The sequence below is a fragment of the Lissotriton helveticus genome, chromosome 8, assembly GCF_964261635.1.
Source record: "Lissotriton helveticus chromosome 8, aLisHel1.1, whole genome shotgun sequence".
Taxonomy (NCBI): domain Eukaryota; kingdom Metazoa; phylum Chordata; class Amphibia; order Caudata; family Salamandridae; genus Lissotriton; species Lissotriton helveticus.
In genome coordinates this window covers 283449491-283470345 of record NC_136069.1, presented here as the reverse complement: position 1 = coordinate 283470345, position 20855 = coordinate 283449491, and the positions used below count along the sequence as shown (strand labels likewise).

General features: G+C 45.3%; 1 protein-coding gene across 1 annotated transcript in view; it reads right to left on the bottom strand.

The window, feature by feature from the left end:
- Positions 1-20855, bottom strand: part of ATM (ATM serine/threonine kinase) — a 1424234-nt gene that overhangs the window by 783034 nt on the left and 620345 nt on the right. Inside the window, exon 30 of the mRNA XM_078657051.1 lies at positions 8165-8342. Within this exon, the coding sequence (XP_078513177.1) occupies positions 8165-8342 (178 nt within the window). The remainder of the gene's footprint in view (positions 1-8164; positions 8343-20855) is intronic.

Below are 20855 nucleotides of genomic sequence, written 5' to 3'. Positions count from 1 at the left end.
GGACTATGAAGATGCAGGAGGCCATCATGCCTATCAACTGCATGAACACTCTCGCAGGAAGTGAGTGTTGTGGTCTGAATTTTTGGATGAGCGACTGGATGTTGCCTATCCTCACTGCGTTTGGCTGAGCTGTGGCCGCCAGAGTGTCTATTGTCGCGCTCAAATACTGCCGCACATGAGCTGGCTGAAGGTGCGACTTCGGATAGTTTAGTGAAAACCCCAGACTGTGAAGAAGGTGAATGGTGTGGGACATGTCGGCTGCGCACTGCTGGGCGGACTTTGCCTGAACCAGCCAGTCGTCCAGATAGGGGTAGACATGGACGTTCTGTCTCCTGAGGTGCGCCGCCACTGTCGCCAGACATTTCGTGAACACTCTGGGGGCTGTGGTCACTCCGAAAGGAAGGACCTTGAATTGGTAATGCCTGTTCTGTATGGTGAACCTGAGGTATTTCCTGTGGGAAGGATGGAGCGGGATGTGAAAGTAAGCATCCTTGAGGTCTAAGGTTGCGAGGAAGTCTCCCTGGTTTAGCAATGGAAGAACCTGCTGCAGTGTTAGCATATGGAAGTGTTCTGAGAGAATGTACTGGTTCAGGGGCCGTAGGTCTAGAATAGGTCTGAGTGACCCGTCCTTCTTTGGGATTAAGAAGTACAGGGAATACACCCCTGTGCCTTCCTCCTCCACCGGCACAAGCTCTAGTGCGCCTTTTTAAAGCATTGCAAGAACCTCCTGCTGCAATAAGTGCAAATGCTCTGCTGACATAGGACGGTGTTTTGGGGGTATGTTGGGTGGAGTGGATGTTAGCTCCAAACAATAGCCGAACTGGATAAGTTTCCTGACCCACCTGTCTGTGGTGATGGACTTCCAGACCGGCAGGAACTGCTGGAGTCTCCCCCCGACAGGTGTTGGATGGTCGGGGGGCAGTGACAGGGAGTCACTGTTTGTTGGTGGCAGAGGAGCGGGAACTGTTGTTGCCTCTGCCTCTGCCCTTGGAGCTGTTTCCCCGGTATCCTCCTCTACTCTGCTTGGTGTACGAGGATTGCGCCCCACCTTTATTGAACTGCGTCTGCTGTGACATCTGTCCTCTGTTAACACCTCGATTGCCTGAGCGATGAAAAGTGTTCCCTCGAAACTGTTGGTACTGGAGAGCCCCCATGGACTTGGCAGTCTCAGTATCTTTCTTAATTTTTTCAAGGGTGGTATCCACCTCTGGACCAAATAACCTGTCTGGGTTCACCGGCTGGTTGAGGATGGTAGTCTGTATCTCTGGCTTGAACCCTGAGATACGGAGCCATGCTTGACGCCTCAACATCACGCTAGTGTTGATTGCCTTTGCCGCTGTGTCCGCAACGTCTAGTGCACACTTTATAGCAGCGTTGGAAATGAGCTTGCCTTTTTGGACAAGCATCTCAGCTCCCTCCTTAAACTGATCTGGTAGTTGTTGCAACAGGGTCCCTAGGGTGTCATAGTGTGCCCTGTCGTATCTGGCCAATAGTGCCTGTGTGTTTGAGATACGCCAGATGTTGGCCGCCTGAGCTGCTACTCTCTTCCCTGATGCCTCCAGCACTTTTGACTCCTTGTCTGGGGGAGGAGCTTCACCTGTGGTTTGCGAGTTCGCCCGTTTGCGGGCATTAGAGACCACCAAAGAGTCCAATGGCAACTGGCCCTTTATGTATGTTGGATCGCCAGGCGCCGGTCTGTATTTCTTCTCAATTCTAGGGTTAACAACCCTTGACCTTGTAGGCTCTTTGAAAATGTCCGCAGCATGCCTAAGGACCCCTTTTAGCATTGGAAGAGTCTTGACAGTTTTTTCTGCAGTGGAGAAAGTGTCAAAAAGGAAGTCAGCCTCCACAGGGTCAGCATGCATGTCAACATCATGGTTTTTAGCTGCCCTCTCAATCAAAGCATGAAATGCCGTAGAATCCTCAGTGGGAGAAGTCTTGACGTTGTACACCTGAGGGTCATGGACTGCATGCTGATCCCCTTGATCACCTGCCTCCACCCACGAGTCCTGTTGCTCATCAGGCTCTGGGTTGGTAGGAAAATTGTACTCCTCATACTGCTCCCCTCCATCCTCTCCATCAGAATAAGTGGGTGAGGGTGTTGTGCCTCTTAGAGTCTGTGGAACCATTGGCTCAACCAAAACTGGTGTGTCCGGTGCAGGCTTTTTGCGCTTCAGGGGAATTGTGAATGACTCCAAGGGCTTCGATGCTGTAATCTTCCTCTTGTAAAGCGTAAGCTTTCCGGTGTCGGCATCGATGAAACGCTCCGACTGTTCCTCTAAAGAGTGTTGTCGATGCTCCAAACTCCCAGCCGGGTGAATTGGCGTCGACAATACCGAGTCTTTGGGCACGACCGTGGTGCAAAGGCCTTCGGCGCCACCTTGGGCGGTAACGTGAAGAGGATCGGCGTCGAAGTTTTTTGCGCCGGGACAGCTAGCTTCGGGGCGGAAGGTGTCTTCGGTTCCGACGCAGAAGCCTTGTCCTTGAGTCGCTGGAGGGAGTCCGAGACCTGCTTCGTAAAGGAAGCGGAAGGTTTCGTCGACCCGACCGATAACCTGGGTCCGCCCCCAGGGGAAGACCCGAGCGTCGATGCCTTCTATTTCTCCGATCGAGGCGCAGGAGCATCTTTCACCGGTGCGCTACGATCTTTGTCCACGGCCGTAGACGTCGACGGCTTCGGATCGGCAGCCTTGACCTTCGGCTTCGGGATCCCAGACTTCGGCTCTGCGCCCTTGACGGCCTTGTCCGATGCAGTCATGACAGCCTTCTTAGATTTCGGCTCGACTGCCTTGCTCGACGCCGATTCGACGGCCTTCCCTGAGCTTGGCTCCTTGACCACTTTTGGCACCTTGGCTGGGTCGATAGCTTTCTTCGGCTTCGAGGACTCCGAAGACGATGGCGTCGATGGGGTAGCAGACGTCTTCGGTTTCGATGGCGCCTCGGCCATCTTTGTCTTTGTCGACACCGTTGGTTTCAGTTTCTGTTTCGATTTCGACAATGGCGGCTCCGCTGAAGTGTCTGTAGCCGGGCCGGAAGGCGGGCCGTGGATCTTGGTGTAAGGTCTTGGGTAAGGCCATGTCCCTTGACCTGAGCCTTTGTAAGAGTACGAACGGGGTATAGCTCTTCCTCCGAGCTATCTTCCATGGCCCCATAGGCCTCGTCGTCGTCCCCTACCTCGTCGACGACTTCCTCCATGTCTTGGCCTTCGGCGTCCGCTTCATAGTCGGACTCGACGACCACCGATGGGGGTGAAATCTGCAGTTGAACCTGTTGCTCGTCCGCTTCTGCGTCGACGAAGATGTCCACCGGTGCCGGAGCCGATCGCCGGGCCTCAAGTCGCGCTAGGCGCCGAAGCTTGATCGTCTTCTTTGAACGAAACCTGGAACAGGCCATACAATGGGCCTCGTCGTGGTCCGGCGACAGGCATTTGTTGCAGACTGGGTGGACATCGATGTGTGGGTACTTGGATCCACAAACGGAACACTTCTTGAACGGACTCCGTTCCATACCGTCGAAAGTCTTGCTGCGTCGACTGGGCCTCGATCCCCGAAGAGTCACACGACCCCCTGGATATCCGACTCGATGAGTTGGAAGACGTCGGGCACCGAACGCAAACAATACCGATGGTTAGAAGGCCTTTTGGCCTCGAGAAAGTTTTATATCGATTCCGAACAGGAGTTAACGAAATCACATCCGAACCCAATGGCGGAAAAAAACAATCTAAGGATGGAGTTGATGCCCATGCGCACTGTAGTCCAGGGGAGGAGCCACCTATCTCGTGATACTTCGAAGACTCTTCCAGGACAACAATGTGCAATCATCCGGACCCAACACTAGGCGGCGATCTATGCTATAGATATGAATTCAGCAGCCCACATGCCTCGAACAATACTTTTAGGTAAATTGCTCTGAATTCTCCATCCAATGGAGTGGTTGGGAATGCACAAGGTGATAGTTTTAAAGAGCAAGATGCCTGCACTATCAGGCTCTCCAGTGATTGATGGTTTGATAGAAAAGCAGGATTGTCTGGGGCCAGTCTGTATTTTCTTGCTTCTATACGGCTAACAACAGGGGCAAATTTTGGTTTTCCCAAACCGCCATAACTGCCTCTGTGATGGCATTGTTAAAGGGAAGCAAGGGTTCTGATGCTTGCAACAGGAGAGTAGGACCTCAGTCAAGATGATCTCCACAGATGGTGATGGCAACTCTTTAACACTTTTTCTGCCTTCACACCATAAGATGTGACCTCTAAAGGGAGAAGACTAGCGGGAGAATTGGAAAAGAAAATTAAACACCAACTTTGGGTACTTGACTTAAATTTGGGAAGTCATAGTGACGGCACAATTAGGGGCTAGTCTATGAGGTAGTGGGGAAACATTGCTCATAGTTTAGCTTCCAACGCTGTACTACATAGCTAAAGTTTAAAGAGAAATTACATGCCCTCAGAGGCTAAAAACGGTCAAGCTGCTCACTAAGGTACCATTAGTGTGAGGTTGGAAATCAATGTGTGCAGACCTCATTAGGGACCAGTAGAGGATGAGCATTCTGTAATGTACAGTTAATATTGGGAAAGGAATCGTAGAATAAACAAGATGGGATCAGTCCTGGATTATGGCTTTAAGTTGGTGAATTGAGCAGGTACTCAGGAAATATTGAGTGAGACAATCCAGTAGATGTAGCAGCTGACCGTCTACAGATCGAGTTGGGCTAAGGGCACGAAAGGAGATGTTCAGGGTTTAAAACTTGAATTTGGGTCAGTAATGAGAAGAGCTGTAGGTGCTGTATCACTGCTTTTTACTGTGATTTAGATTGTGATGCAATCCGATTCCCAGCAAGGTTGATTTAAAAAAAAAAAAAAAATTGAAAAATATTTAACAGCACAGCTAATCATTAACTTTAAAAAAACATTGCACTTTGAAAAATCTGGGGAAGTCGACTGTTAATTTCATTGTGGATGAAGAACAGCATTAGACAACAGTATTGATCTCCTGCTGCAAATTTTACTTTCACTTACTGATTTCATTTTAAAACCAATTTAATGTCTCACTGAAATATTTCTAAATTGAACTCAAGTAGAAAACAATCCGCAAAGTGTGCCCATTTCAAGTACTTTCAAATAATATAAATGTTATATATCACGGTACGTCATCATCTTATAATTAAGTATTTAATGTTAGTATGCAATCATTTCAGGTCACCATGGCTACAGTAGAGCACTGTGCTTGACATAGTTCATGGCAGCAATCCTAACAAGCATTGGCATAGCCAATAGGTCTCGCCAATGGGATCTTATAAGTATTTAATTATGCAGCACAAGGGCTTATGTTGAAAGAGAAAAAGTATAAAGTTCCCCCATGCCTTTTAAGTCATGCTGCGTAGGTATCCAGCCAGGAGCAGCAGGCGCTAAAGAGCCCCCACCCCCGGACTCTGATCAAAGCTAACCTTCAATGAATATCACCCTATGTCCAGAAGCGACACTGGCAGGGCAGCGTGGAAGGAAGATCGGGGACGGGGGGGTTCAATTCCTAGTCTCCTCCACTGCAAGGTGAGTAAGGAGGTTGGAGGGACTCTGTGCTGGGCAGCAACTTACCTCGCCAGTCTCTTCCTAAAGCAAAGGGGGCATATGAATTCCCTTAAACCTCACTGTCAGCAGGAGGCTGGCACTCACTTGGGGCATGGTCATAGGTAAGCTTCAAAAGAGAGGCACTTGGGCGAGGTCGGGGCCAGTAAGGGGGAAAGGCCTCGCTCTCTTTTGCCCTCTGCTGTGATGCAGAGCAGAAGGTGGAATCCTCAGGTACTGAGGGGGATGTATGCACTACACGTAAGATCCATGGGCAGGTGACAGCAGTTTCTCAAGGACAACTGTGCTAAAGAAGGGCAGTAAAAGATGTGAGAGTTTCAGAGAGTCTAGGTGACACAGTGGTGCCTGTGGTCCTTCCGGGATGCCGATATCTGCTTTCCTACATGATGCCAATCATTGAATTCAATTAACATATAGAAACGCCAATGCTGCCACTTTCTTTGATATTTACAGATGGGAAAAAGAATCAAACAAGTTCCTCTTAACCACTCTTATTTTTTCAAATGAAACACTTTACAAAATCTCAATAATCAACAGAAAAAAACACTTCTCCTCCGCTAAGAAAGCTAACCCTTTTTGGAACCTAATTAGTGTTTCCTTTTTCCCCACAAACTCTCATCTACAGTCTCCCTGCCAGTCTCACATATAATGCCGCATTTGTACTTGTGTTAAACTCATTCCCACATCCATACAGACATCCTTTCTTCATTCACACAAAACCCACCCTGGGGTGCCTAAACGAAAACCTTTCATATAACGATATAACATTTTTCAAGTTCATGAAACACAGAATAATTAATTCCAAAGTAGGCCATCCATGATTCGCAAAACAATACAAATCTTGAAAAGATAAATTAGCTTGATTGGCCTAAAGTGTTGTGGTCTACGCGTTTCGAATCCCTTCCTGTGAGGGATTCTCGCCAGGACCAAGAATCTCTTCTCAAACAATCAGACAGAATCATCAGTACCTTGATTGACGCCCTTGGGGCTAAGTCTGCGCAAGATAAGATCCTTTTCATTCATTCATTCATACCTCTCTGGTATCATATTTGAAAATCAAGGCGCCACGCGCCTGATTAGGGGCCACCTTCCCAGTTCTATGTAGACTTGCCAGTATTTAATGATGTTCTGATCTTAGTTTGTAGTCCTCGGGAGCAGCTTTTTCTGTTTGAATTGGACCAGATTCCCTCAAATTTTTCGGGGGTACTCTGCATGAATCACTCAGTGGTACGATCACTCTGTCTTCGCCAAACCCTCCATTAGTAATCATTGAATTCAAGGCATGCGCCTTTCCGATCTCAACAGCATCCCGTGTCTTCCCAGAAATAGCGCCACACAAGGCTTCCATTTATTAAGAGCTGCATCCAGAGAGCTTCTGTACATGAACTCTGCAATTCATTCTAAAAAGAACATTTGGTTATCTCTGCGGCAGCTTTAGATTATGTATTCAAACATATGTTTAGACTTCATTCTCCGTGAACTAGACGAAAAAAGTGCGAGAGAAAGTAACGTTGGGAGGGCGAGAGAAAAAGAAAGAGGGGAAAAAGTGAGAATAAAAAAATTACAAGAAACAAATAGAGACAGCGAGGGGTGATAAAAGGGGAGTTGAGGGGACATAAAAGGGTACGAGAGAGGTGAGCGAGGTTGTGAGAACCCGGAAGAGCGGGAGATACCAAAATAAAAAAAGACGACGATGTGTATGTGACAGAGAAGAAGGGAAAGGCTGCGAGTGAGTTTCGGGGGGACTGTTTGTGCTCGTATTCACACAAGAAATAGAGAAGCCCTGGAGTGGTGCGCGCGCGTGCTTGTGCCCGCCTCTGCATGCGAAGAGAGCAGTCTGCTTATTTTTAAGCACTGCACTCGTGCTTGTGGCACGCCCCTGTTCGCTCCCGCAAGGTGGATGCCGCCAAAAGCACAAGTGTGTGCTCGAAAATGACCAGAGAGACGGCTACAGGTCCTCCTATGCAGCGCATGCGCGCTGGTGGGCGAGACCTAAAAAGGATATCTGCATGTTTCAATTTACTGCTGGTCCTTTGAAACATGTTTGAGAGGTCAAGCAAGCATTCGGGGGTCACTCTTGTCAATGAATAAAGATTTTAACCACGAAAATCTAAACGTTTCCGAAAGGATGTAGGAGAGAGACAGGAAGGTTCGGTGAAGGGGCCCTTTGCTCCCCATACCATCCTAGTGCAAGAGAACAAAAGAAAAGGGGGCAACAGCATTCACTAAATTGGACTGTAACATTTGGTGAATACCATGAACATTTTGAGGAAACATGCTGGTTAAAATGGATTAGTTCGTTTTTCTAAGAGATTATATGTAACCCTACCAAATATACAGAACAAATTTGAGATTCCCATTGAAAGCGCTACTTATCAGAAGCAAGACTTTATATCAACATGATCACCAATTTCCCATCAAACTTGTTATTTTCCCTTCGCCATTGTTTATTTTATCATTTAATTTATTCAAAAATCATAGAAAAAGATACATGCAAAAACGATATGTCACGTTGAAAAGTTGAGGAAATTCAAGAATGGTAAGCAGTTTTTGTTAAGACAAATCTTAATTTCTTAAACCTACCGGCTGCTGAATATCTGCTTTTTCACAAGCCAGGGGGGTTAGTGTGCCTACTATAACATGGAGGTGACTTTCCAAGGCATCCTTACAATGCAGGACAGCTGTCCTGCAGACCAGGTCCAGAAGGTCACATTGAAGCAGGAAACTGCGCACAGACACCTCATCCAAGGTAAGACCAGTCCTGCACAAGGATATAATACACACACAGCACAAAAACATCAAATACATATACATCACAATTGAAGGACAATCTATATCACAGCTCTTGGATTTTTTCTATAGACACATTTTATTGTTTTCAAGTTAAACAAAACAGTACACACACTGCCATTGCAGTAGGAACACTTCCACATCAGCAATAAAAAGTGAAAGTAGAAATATGCATTTCTCCAAATCATAATATGCCCACCACTTCCTCCAAACTTTCTTATGATTACGAGGGTAACCACTGGATACATATATTGGTGGTTCTTGTTTTGTGCACCAATCCATTCCTGCCTGCCATTTGGCCAGGAGCGGGAAGCCCACCGAGTTTCAGTGTTTGTCAATAACTCAAGGATTGTGTGCTACGGTGTGGGATAAAACCATACTGGTGCGGGTGGACCAGGTGTGTCAGTACACAAAGTAGTCTTTTTGCCAGAGCTTAGGCATAGAGTTTAACCTCAGCATTAATAAGGGAGACTGGCTAATAAGAAGTATATTGGTCTGGTGGTCAACCTCGTATATGCAGTACCACTATGGGCACCAAGTTAAGCTCAGACGGGAAGCTGCGCTTCTCGAATGCTTTATGGTACATGTGCAAGAGAGGCGGGAGCAATAGTGATTGAATTTTACGGTGCTACTTGATGGAATAACCATCTGGACCTGGGGTTTTACCAGGCTTCATACCTTTCAGGGCCAGTGTGAACTCTTATTATGAGAGGGGTTGGTCAAGTTCATACCACTCACTGGGGTGCAGTTTCCGCAGAGGAAAATCTGCAATGAGTGGGGTTGTGGCCTCTCAAATGAGCCTTGAATAAATATCTTCAAAAGCTGCACGTACAGTGAGAGACAAGATGGAAGGTGAAATCTTGTGTCGTTAGCCAATATAATAATTTACCTGACCTGTCCCCCCATTCATATACTCTTGAGAGAGCTGTCTAAAGGAGGCCCTTTTTAAATCCAGGTGACCTCACAACTGTATGGCTTTTTTCCCCCGATTATCCATTCTAGGGTCATAATATTAGTCTCCGATTCAGTTATCTGACAGTACTTCTCCCTGTTCCATTATTCAGATCCAGACAGGCCTTCAGTTCCAGAACTAAGAATTATGTTACGTTTCTTGTCATTTAGGCAATAACTATCTAATCTCAATTAATTTAATTAAAAAAATATTAACCCTATTTACAGTTATTGTGAACCAAGAAGGGGTTAAATATCACCTATATGCTGACGACACATAAATCTACTACAAAATAACATTACTCAGTGACACTTGGCATCTGAATGCCACACTAAACAAGACACAAACCTGGTTAAACACCGATCACCTAAAGCTAAACCTCAACAAGACTGAACTACTACTCTTTTCCCCAAAACATAAACCTTTACCAGTTCAAGAATGGCCCCAGAATTTGGGTGCACTAAACTGTTCTCTTTCACTTTCTAACTCCGTAAAGTCCCGGGGAATCACTCTGGACAAAAACATGTGAATGAAGGAGAACATCAACAGTTCAGTCAAAGGAGTGCTGTACACACTAATACATCCCCAAAAAATCAAACCATTTATTCCCCCTGACGATCTTAAGATGGTAGTGCAATCAGTAGTCCTCGCGAAACTGGACTACAGCAATGCCATCATCAATGGAAGTAAGAAAAGTCACTTTGCACCCCAATGCGGCTTCCAGACTCTTTACGGAATTAAACAGTTTGATCACATCTCACCTGCCCTCAATTGGCTTCCCATAGAAAGAAGATGCATCTTAAAAACCGCTTGTATCACACACAACGCCCTTCATACAAAATAACCCAAATACTTAGAAACTAAACTATCCACAGCAGGAAGAGGTCGGGACCTGAGAAACTCCAACTAACTTCTTGTCATACCTCCAAATCTTAAGAAGAAAACATTCTAGTTGTGTTGTTTCTCAGTAAAAGCTTCTAGGATGTGGAAATCACTCCCTAAGGCAACCCCTTCTTTTATTACTACTTCAACACTCTCATAAGCTGATCCACGCTTCCCAAAGATTTAACACCATCAACAGGATTCTTCAATGTAGTCGCCTGATTCGTTCAGTGTTTAAACTGTCGCTAATGCCACTAGTTAATGCTGCATTATTCTAAACTTTATTCACCCACACAAATCCTCGAATGTATCTTGAATTAACTTATCCACATAACCTGTAAAGCACTCGGACACCTTGGGGTCTAGCTAATGCTATATAAAAGTAAAAAATAAATAAATATTAAGTACCAGGAAATCTTGAGGGGATGGAGCTCCCCCACCTGCCCCTCAGAGGATGAGGTATGATACACCCCAGAGAAGGATGTGTGAGCCAGCTGTGTGGATAAGATCAGTGGCAGGGGGCAGCAATACATCAATGCAAGAAATTGTCTTGTATACTGCAGAGGTGTGAGTGTAAGCTAGAGTATGCGAGTTCCATGCCTGCCAAATGTCGTAGAGCCCTTGACCATCAGCCAAGTCCTTCAGCCCTACTCGCCTCGGGCCCTACCATCTTCCTAGGCCCAGTGGAGCCCACCTCAAGTGCCATGTCATTAGACTCCTTTCCTATATTGGTGATTCCCTGGGGCAACCGCATCACCTTGTCACTAAGTACTTCAAGAGAAGACTTAGCAAGTAGAGGTTGAATGTAGACACTTAGCAGGTTATAAGGGCTGCCCTCATGGGATTCTTCACTCATAACATACCTTCCTAGTGGATCGAAGTTCACGCGGCAAACAGCCAGATGGGAATCCTTTGTGTAAGATGATATGCCCCCAACATGTCCTGCATTATATATTTTATCATTGCCATATTGAACAAGAAATGGGCACCTGGTACCATGAAGGGGGGTATATTGCAACAGCAAGACAGCCAGAGCATGACGTTTTGCAAATTCCAGGACTTGTTGCATATGGTTATTTCGACCATTGATATTCCATGTCACCAATGTTTAAGCATACATGACGGTGGAGAGTTTGAGTCAGTGATTATACTGTGGCTGACCTTTCAATAGCCAGGTATCTCCAGAGTGCATCTGAGACATGGTTGTGGCATACGTATGGACTGAAAGTGTTGTCTTGTGAAAAAGGTTCGTCTAAAAAATAAGAGGTGTGTGCAACCTTGTGAAACAAGCAAACAACAAACCATACAGAACTCGTACCCACAACACCCCCCACCCTACACTTCCACCACAGAAGTATTTGTCAGCCCCCCCTCAATAACTGGAGCTAGGTGCGAGTCCAGTTAGAATCTTCCTTTTTTAGCCTACTGGAGTATCATAGATAGGAAGTAGTGGTACTGGCAAATTACATTTTATTGTTATCCCCTTTCCTACTTAGGAGCTTTCTTCTACCTAACCACCATCAATAGATTAAAAACTTTTGGTTTTTCGGGTGAGGAGTTTTCAACTTTGGTTCGGACACATACTCATTTTGACAATATATCTGAGACTAGACAAAAAAGCATTGACAACGTTATCCAACTAATTACCTTAAAAAGAAAATCAAATACATAGATGCCCATGGCAAATTTATGCTTGAATATATACGTGCAGGGGCGATCCCACAGGGTCTAAGGGTACGTAATATCCTAGGATTGTTCATACCTATAAGAATTTTTAGAAAAATGGACACAAATAGCTAATTGTTGCTCACGCGACTTAATGATGATCTTTGTAAAGACGGCGAAAGAATTGGTTCAGACACTGAAAAATGAATTTCTCGAACGTGAAGAACAGATTAGAAAAGTTAATGCTTTAGAAGAAGCGAAGAAGAAACTTGAAGAGGCCGACAGGGAACACTTTTCTTTTTCAGAATATCTCACAAAGAGAAAATCGGATAAGCTCAAGAAAGATATCAGTTTCTACACACACAAAATAACATTCATATCTATCTGAACAATACTACAACCAGGGACAGTATCAGGCAGATGATCATCCAGTGAAACGTAAGGTGCTAACCTTCTCTGACTCTTCGGACTCAGCGAAACAAGGTGCTGCACATCAGTTTGATCAAACTGGTAGACTGATTTCCATACGATACTAATCAAGGCAGAATGCAACCTTTTTAAGCCTGGCACAGAAAGTTGGAGAGGCAGACAGAAACCCTGATATCAAACAAACTATAAGAGACAACTATCAATCCAACCACAATTAACCTCACAATTACCATGTCCTAGAGACAAGGAACAGACAATATTCGAGACAGGACAATTAATACCAATGTTTAATTGAACCAAGAAAAATCTCAATGATTCTACCTATTCGCTCCTGGCTAAGGGTTTATCCTATGTCCCTCATATCAAGACCAATATCTTTGAACTCTATCAAGATATCATTTAATTGTTTCGTAAAATATGTCCAAAATTGTTTTTTCAAAACACTGATTTGGTTCAAACCAGTCCAGCTAATCTTACGGGTCCAGCTCTTCCTTCTACCTTAACACCTACACTGGATCAGATAGGTCCTGAAGTAGCTGTTTCCGAACACTCTGTCTTAAAACACCTCGATAAAACCACAGACTTCATCCCCAGTCCCACATACAATCACAATCTTGAGGAATATTCGACATTACAAAAACTCAAGATGGACAAGACCCTTACGATCAAAATTGTGATAAAGGGGGAGGAATCGTATTTGTGGATATTGAAAATTATAAATATAAAATGAGCACCCTTCTTGATGCTGCCAGTTTGGATACCAAGATCAGATGCGATCCCACTGTTAAATGGGGACATATGTGAAAAAGAGCATAATTATTTGAATGTCACCAACCCCCATCTGGCCAGTATTTACGCAATTCCGAAAACTCACAAAGATGTGGAGGATCCCCCATTTCGTCTAATTGTAACCACCATTGTTTCGGCTACGGAACCCCTATCGAAATACATGGATCGCATTTTACAACCACATGTCCCAAAGATTAAATCAATCATTAAAGATACGACAGACATCATCAATGTGGTAGAAGGACTCCCGTTTAATCTGAATACTGAGATTTTGATGACCTTGGATATAGAAGCACTCTATAGCATTATATCTCAGGATAAAGCCTTAGAAGCAGTAGAGTGGTATATCAACAGACAAAATATAATTTGTCCGAAAACATTTGGTTTGAGGCATATGCTGTGCATAGATCGCCATCTAGTGTTGGGTCCGGATATTAGCACTTTGTTTTTCTTCTAAGAAGTCTTTCCAGTCACAAGGTAAGTGACTCCTCCTTTCGGTGATAGTGCGCATGGGCGTCGACTTCATTGTTAGATTGTATTTTTCCACCATCGGGTTCGGATGTATATTGATCCGCTACGGTTTGACACCGTACCTACGGGTTTCCCTTGGCGCACAAGATACTCACCCTCGACGGTATTGTTTTCTATCGCTTCTCCCTTTCTATCGCGTATCGGAATTACTTAAAGTAATCTTTTGAACGGAAAGTTCGTGGAAGGCCTTCGGGCCAACCCCCATTGGGTCGACCTGCACTTGATGAAACAAACTCCCTTTAAAGTCTGCCCTCTGTGTCACGTGAAATACAAGCGCACCAACTCACATGAAGTGTGTAACCTGTGTTTGTCCCTCGAACACAAAGAACAAAACTGCGACACGTGCCAGGCTTTCTGCTCCAAGAAAACACTTTGCGACCGTCGGGCTCGATGTCGCGACTTGCAGAGCCAGCACACAAGCTAAATTCCGGACATCTTTGGTCAACAGTCGGACGAAGAAGCCGGCGAGGCCATGGGACCAAGAGGAGGAAATCCCACATGGTCAACGTACCGTGAGTAAAGCTCCCCCCTCATCTCAAGAGACAATTTCAATTAAAAAAGCGGCTCCGGTCCAACCTGTGCCCTCGGGCCCAGGTCAGCACCGAGATCACGCTTCTGATGCCCCGCCCTCAGGTCCAGCACCGGAGCATTCCAAAAAGCCTTCCGGCACCGAAAAGACTCCCTCCAAACCAAGTTCGGAGCCTAAACCTTTTGGGTCGAAACACAAGTCTGGGACCGACCCCCACCATTCGGTCCCAACAAAATTGGCAGATCAGAAGACATCAATGGTTTTGACTCCGGCACCGAAAATTCCGGCACCTAAACAGACAAAGCTTTTGTATATCTATCCACAAACTGGCCATATCTCCACTAAAGTGACTCTGAACAGAAGGGCTGATGTAGAAAAAGAATAACACATCCATAACACATCCCTTTAAAGAAGAGATCTGTTGGAACTAAACCTTCCCCATCTCCTCTTCCTCCACCTATTCTTCCTTAATCACTGCCTTCCCCTCAGCTTCAACCAAATTCACCTGAACATTCACCACCACGTACACTGACAAACAGGTAGATGGGGATGATGATCAGCATAGGGATGATGATCAGCCATTACAAGATCCTTGGGACGATTATAACACCAATTCGCCCACAGACAATGATCCAGACCTGTACCCTACCAAACCCTCTCCACCAGATGATAGTATAGGCTACATTGAGTTACAGGGTAGAGCTGTCAACTGTCATGGTAATTTCCTCTTTGAAACCCTCCGTACCACACAGAAGTCATCACATACACTATCCATGCTTAAAGGGATGGTCAGGCACGTAGATGACATTTTGAATGACCTAGTCAGGGCGCGTATTGTTACCCCTAGAGTGGACAAGAAGTACGAGCCAGCACCATCAGACCCAGTATATATAAGGGGACAATTGCTGCTAGACTCCATGTTTGTGTCCAATGCTGGAAAAAGAGCCAACTCACAGACAACAGGAGAGGCTCCACCTCCTGATAAGGAATCCAAACTTATTGACGCTTCGGGGAAAAGGGTAGCTTCTCAAGCAGCCAATTTCTAGCGCGTCTCTAACACTCAGGCAGTGTTAGCGCGATACGACCGTGCGCACTGGGATGAAATGGAACAACTGATCCAATGTTTACCCCAGAACACAAATCTAAAGCACAAGATCTGGTTCATGATTGGCAACTTATAGCTAATAATCAAATAAGGTGCTCTCTAGATGCTGCAGACACTGCTGCTAGAGCTATAAACTCTAGTGTCCTCTTAAGGAGGCACGACTGGCTTCGTGTATCTGGTTTTAAACCTGAGGTTTAAACCTCCATTTTAAATACCCCATTCGATAAGGAACATCCATTTTGGCCAGCGGTAGATTCTTCACTTGAGAAAATGAAGAAAGATACTGAGGTAGCCAAATGTATATAGAACCCTTCAGTCCACACAGGGTTGGGCTTCCTTTCGGCGCTCTTTTTACTGAGGAGGCTCCGAAAATACCGGTTGGGGAAAGACTGTCAGATTTTCTACCAATCTGGCAATCAATAACAGACAATTTGGTACTCTAAATTATCCGTTCTGGTTACTGCCTGGAATTTATCAACAAGCCTCCAAATATTCCACCAAAGTCCCACAAACTATCACCAGACCATCTATACCTGCTCGAACAGGAGGTTCAGTCTCTACTTCTAAAAGAGAGCTTGTGCCGCCACAACATCATGGGTCGGGCATATTCTCCTTTTATTTCCCGATTCCCGAAAAAGACGGTTCTCTCAAACCAATTTTAGATCTCAGAGAACTCAACCGGCACATTCAGTCAGACCATTTCCACAAGATGACACTTCAACAGGTACCTACTCTACTACAGAAGGGCGAGTTTCTATCTATGCTAGATCTAAAAGACACCTACTTTCATATACTAGTTCACCATGCGCATCGCAAATTCCTTTGTGGTAGCGGGTCAACCCTATCGGTTCAGGGTACTCCCATTCAGTGTCACCACCGCCCCCAGAGTCACAAAGTGTCTGCCGGTAGTAGCTGCTCACCTAAGGAGACAAAGCATCCATGTCTTCCCATACTTAAGCGATTGGATCATCAAAGCCAAAACGTACCAACAATGTCTGCAGCACACTTTCAAGACAATTTGGCTACTGCATCAACTAGGGTTCACAATCAATGTGCCAAAGTCACATCTCCAACCAACCAATACAAAGGACTACCTAGGAGCCACAATAGATACTCAAAAAACTCTCCCTTTTCCCAGCTCAGCCAGAATTCAAAATATTCAGGCTTTATTTCTCCATTTTCAGCCCAACCATTGGATTCCAGACCGAACTTACATGCAGGTACTGGGTATGAAGTCATACTGCATCATGATCATACCCCATGCCAGACTGCACATGCGTCAAGTTAGCCAGTCAGTGGAACCAGTCTCAAGGTCTAATAACCGATCAAGTGTTGGTAAACAGCCGTACTCATCACTCTCTGCAGCGGTGGAACACATAAAATGTATCAAAAGGACGACTGTTCATAGACCCGGTTCCAAAGATAGTACTGACAGCGGACACGTCCCTCACTGGCTGGGGAGCTATTTACAATAGCACACAGTACAAGGCTTGTGGAGCCAACAACTGAAGTTGCTCCACATCAATCACCTAAGGCTGCTTGCAATATTCCTAGCACTCAATGCGTTTCAAACTCACCTAGAGGGCAAAGTTGTCCTAATTCGTACAGACAACATGACAGACACGTATTACATACAAAAACAGGGGGGGGGGGGGGGGGGTACACACTCTTTCCAACTGTCCCGCTTAGCCCAAGGCATATGGAGGTGGGCCATTCAGCACAAACTTTATCTCTTAGAGGAACATCTCCCAGGAGTCAACAAACCGATTGCAGATCTCCTCAGCAGAAAGAGACAGCAAATACACAATTGGGAACTCCACCCTCAAGTCCTCCTTCCATACATTACACGTTGGGGAGTCCCTCACATAGACCTGCTCGCCACATACCAAAACGCAAAATGCCCAAACTTCGTGTCCAGGTATCCACACCCATTGTCCAAAGGCAAAGCACTACGGATGAATTGGTAAGGGATATTTGCTTACGCTTTTCCGCCTCTCCTACTCATTCCATTAGTGGTTCAGAAACTCAAACAAGCGTCCCGGACACTAATCCTAGTTGCTCACACATGGGAAAGGCAACCTTGGTTCACAACCCTATTGGAACTCTCAGTATTTCCTCACCAAAAATTAAGTCTTACACCCAATCTTCTCACACAGAGTCATGGAGACATAAGACATTTGGACCCCAGTCAACTCAATCTGGTGATCTGGCTCCTGTAGTCTTAGAGTTTGGCTATCTTAATCTACCACCAGACTGCATGAATATTATCAAAGAGCTAGACGTCCAACTACAAGGGCCGCTATACAGCAAAGTGGAAGCGGTTTGTAATATACTGAAACGACAACCACATCAACCCGCTTGATGCTTCTGTACAAAACATTATATGTTATTTGTTACATCTACAACTGTATAATTTAGTGTACACTTCCATACACCTGGCTGCAATAGCTGCATACCTCCAGAATATACAACATCTATCTCTTTTTAGAGTGCCTGTTATCAAAGCCTACATGAAGGGACTCAAAAGAGTCATTCCCCTCCGAGACGTCCACCTGTTCCAGTATGGAATCTCAATATTGTTCTCACCACACTAATGGGTCCACCCTTTGAGCCATTGCACAAATGTGAACTGCAATTTCTCACATGGAAAACTACTTTCGCCGTGGCTATCACATCACTCAGAGGAGTAGGTGAGCTTCAGGCATTAACTATAGAAGAACCCTTTTTTACAAATGCACTAAAAATAAAGTGTTTCTTTGGACTAATCCTAAATTACTTCCTAAAGTCATTTCTGCTTTTCGTATCAATCAATCTGTTGAGTTACCAGTGTTCTTCCCTCAACCAGATTCAGTGGCAGAAGGTGCCCTACCAACATTAGATGTACAGAGAGCACTGCTGCATTACATAGAAAGGACAAAACCTTTCCTTAAAACATGTTAACTTTTTGTCGCTTTTGCTCCATCACACAAAGGCAATCCCATATCAAAATCAGGAATTGCAAGGTGGATAGTCAAGTGCATTCAAATATACTATGCAAAAGCGAAACGTACGTTAACAGTTCCCCCAAGAGCACACTCTACACGCAAACTGAGGGCTTCTATGGCATTCTTAGGAAATCTACCCATAGATGACATATGCAAAGCAGCAACATGGTCTACACCTCACACATGGTGGACGCGCGCTACCCTGAGGTTGGTCGCGTTAGCTGCTTCATTTTGTGCTCTGTTTTTAAATGTGAACGATTTTAGGTTTGCACAGTAATGTAATCGAGCACTCACATACTTATAATTTTCTTAGCCAGTCAGTGGAACCAGTCTCAAGGTCTAATAACCGATCAAGTGTTGGTAAACGGCCGTACTCATCACTCTCTGCAGCGGTGGAACACATAAAATGTATCAAAAGGACGACTGTTCATAGACCCGGTTCCAAAGATAGTACTGACAGCGGACGCGTCCCTCACTGGCTGGGGAGCTATTTACAATAGCACACAGTACAAGGCGTGTGGAGCCAACAACTGAAGTTGCTCCACATCAATCACCTAAGGCTGCTTGCAATATTCCTAGCACTCAATGCGTTTCAAACTCACCTAGAGGGCAAAGTTGTCCTAATTCGTACAGACAACATGACAGACACGTATTACATACAAAAACAGGGGGGGTACACACTCTTTCCAACTGTCCCGCTTAGCCCAAGGCATATGGAGGTGGGCCATTCAGCACAAACTTTATCTCTTAGAGGAACATCTCCCAGGAGTCAACAAACCGATTGCAGATCTCCTCAGCAGAAAGAGACAGCAAATACACAATTGGGAACTCCACCCTCAAGTCCTCCTTCCATACATTCAACGATGGGGAGTCCCTCACATAGACCTGCTCGCCACATACCAAAACGCAAAATGCCCAAACTTCGCGTCCAGGTATCCACACCCATTGTCCAAAGGCAAAGCACTACGGATGAATTGGTAAGGGATATTTGCTTACGCTTTTCCGCCTCTCCTACTCATTCCATTAGTGGTTCAGAAACTCAAACAAGCGTCCCGGACACTAATCCTAGTTGCTCCCACATGGGAAAGGCAACCTTGGTTCACAACCCTATTGGAACTCTCAGTATTTCCTCACCAAAAATGAAGTCTTACACCCAATCTTCTCACACAGAGTCATGGAGACATAAGACATTTGGACCCCAGTCAACTCAATCTGGTGATCTGGCTCCTGTAGTCTTAGAGTTTGGCTATCTTAATCTACCACCAGACTGCATGAATATTATCAAAGAGCTAGACGTCCAACTACAAGGGCCGCTATGCAGCAAAGTGGAAGCGGTTTGTAATATACTGAAACGACAACCACATCAACCCGCTTGATGCTTCTGTACAAAACATTATATGTTATTTGTTACATCTACAACTGTATAATTTAGTGTACACTTCCATACACCTGGCTGCAATAGCTGCATACCTCCAGAATATACAACATCTATCTCTTTTTAGAGTGCCTGTTATCAAAGCCTACATGAAGGGACTCAAAAGAGTCATTCCCCTCCGAGACGTCCACCTGTTCCAGTATGGAATCTCAATATTGTTCTCACCACACTAATGGGTCCACCCTTTGAGCCATTGCACAAATGTGAACTGCAATTTCTCACATGGAAAACTACTTTCGCCGTGGCTATCACATCACTCAGAGGAGTAGGTGAGCTTCAGGCATTAACTATAGAAGAACCCTTTTTTACAAATGCACTAAAAATAAAGTGTTTCTTTGGACTAATCCTAAATTACTTCCTAAAGTCATTTCTGCTTTTCGTATCAATCAATCTGTTGAGTTACCAGTGTTCTTCCCTCAACCAGATTCAGTGGCAGAAGGTGCCCTACCAACATTAGATGTACAGAGAGCACTGCTGCATTACATAGAAAGGACAAAACCTTTCCTTAAAACATGTCAACTTTTTGTCGCTTTTGCTCCATCACACAAAGGCAATCCCATATCAAAATCAGGAATTGCAAGGTGGATAGTCAAGTGCATTCAAATATACTATGCAAAAGCGAAACGTACGTTAACAGTTCCCCCAAGAGCACACTCTACACACAAACTGAGGGCTTCTATGGCATTCTTAGGAAATTTACCCATAGATGACATATGCAAAGCAGCAACATGGTCTACACCTCACACATGGTGGACGCGCGCTACCCTGAGGTTGGTCGCGTTAGCTGCTTCATTTTGTGCTCTGTTTTTAAATGTGAACGATTTTAGGTTTGCACAGTAATGTAATCGAGCACTCACATACTTATAATTTTCTTTGCCTTACCTGTTGCTCCCTCTTGTTTCCCCCTACCCCGGTCCACCGCAGGCTTCGCCTGATTGTCGTGGAGGGTAGTGTGGGCGCTCTAGCAGTTTTTCCCCACTTCCGGGTTTGAGGGTGGAGTCTGGGTTAGCGGGCTAGTGCATTTAAGCACATGAACTTCACGACGCGCAGCGGACGCGCGCAGCGGGCGCGCCTAAGGCAAGCCCGTCTGCGCCCGTCCGCGCCGGGCCCGTGCCTAGTGCCAGTCATGCTGCCGGTTGCTTGCCCGTTCCTCAGTGCCACTGGTCTAGGTCGCAACTGTTGA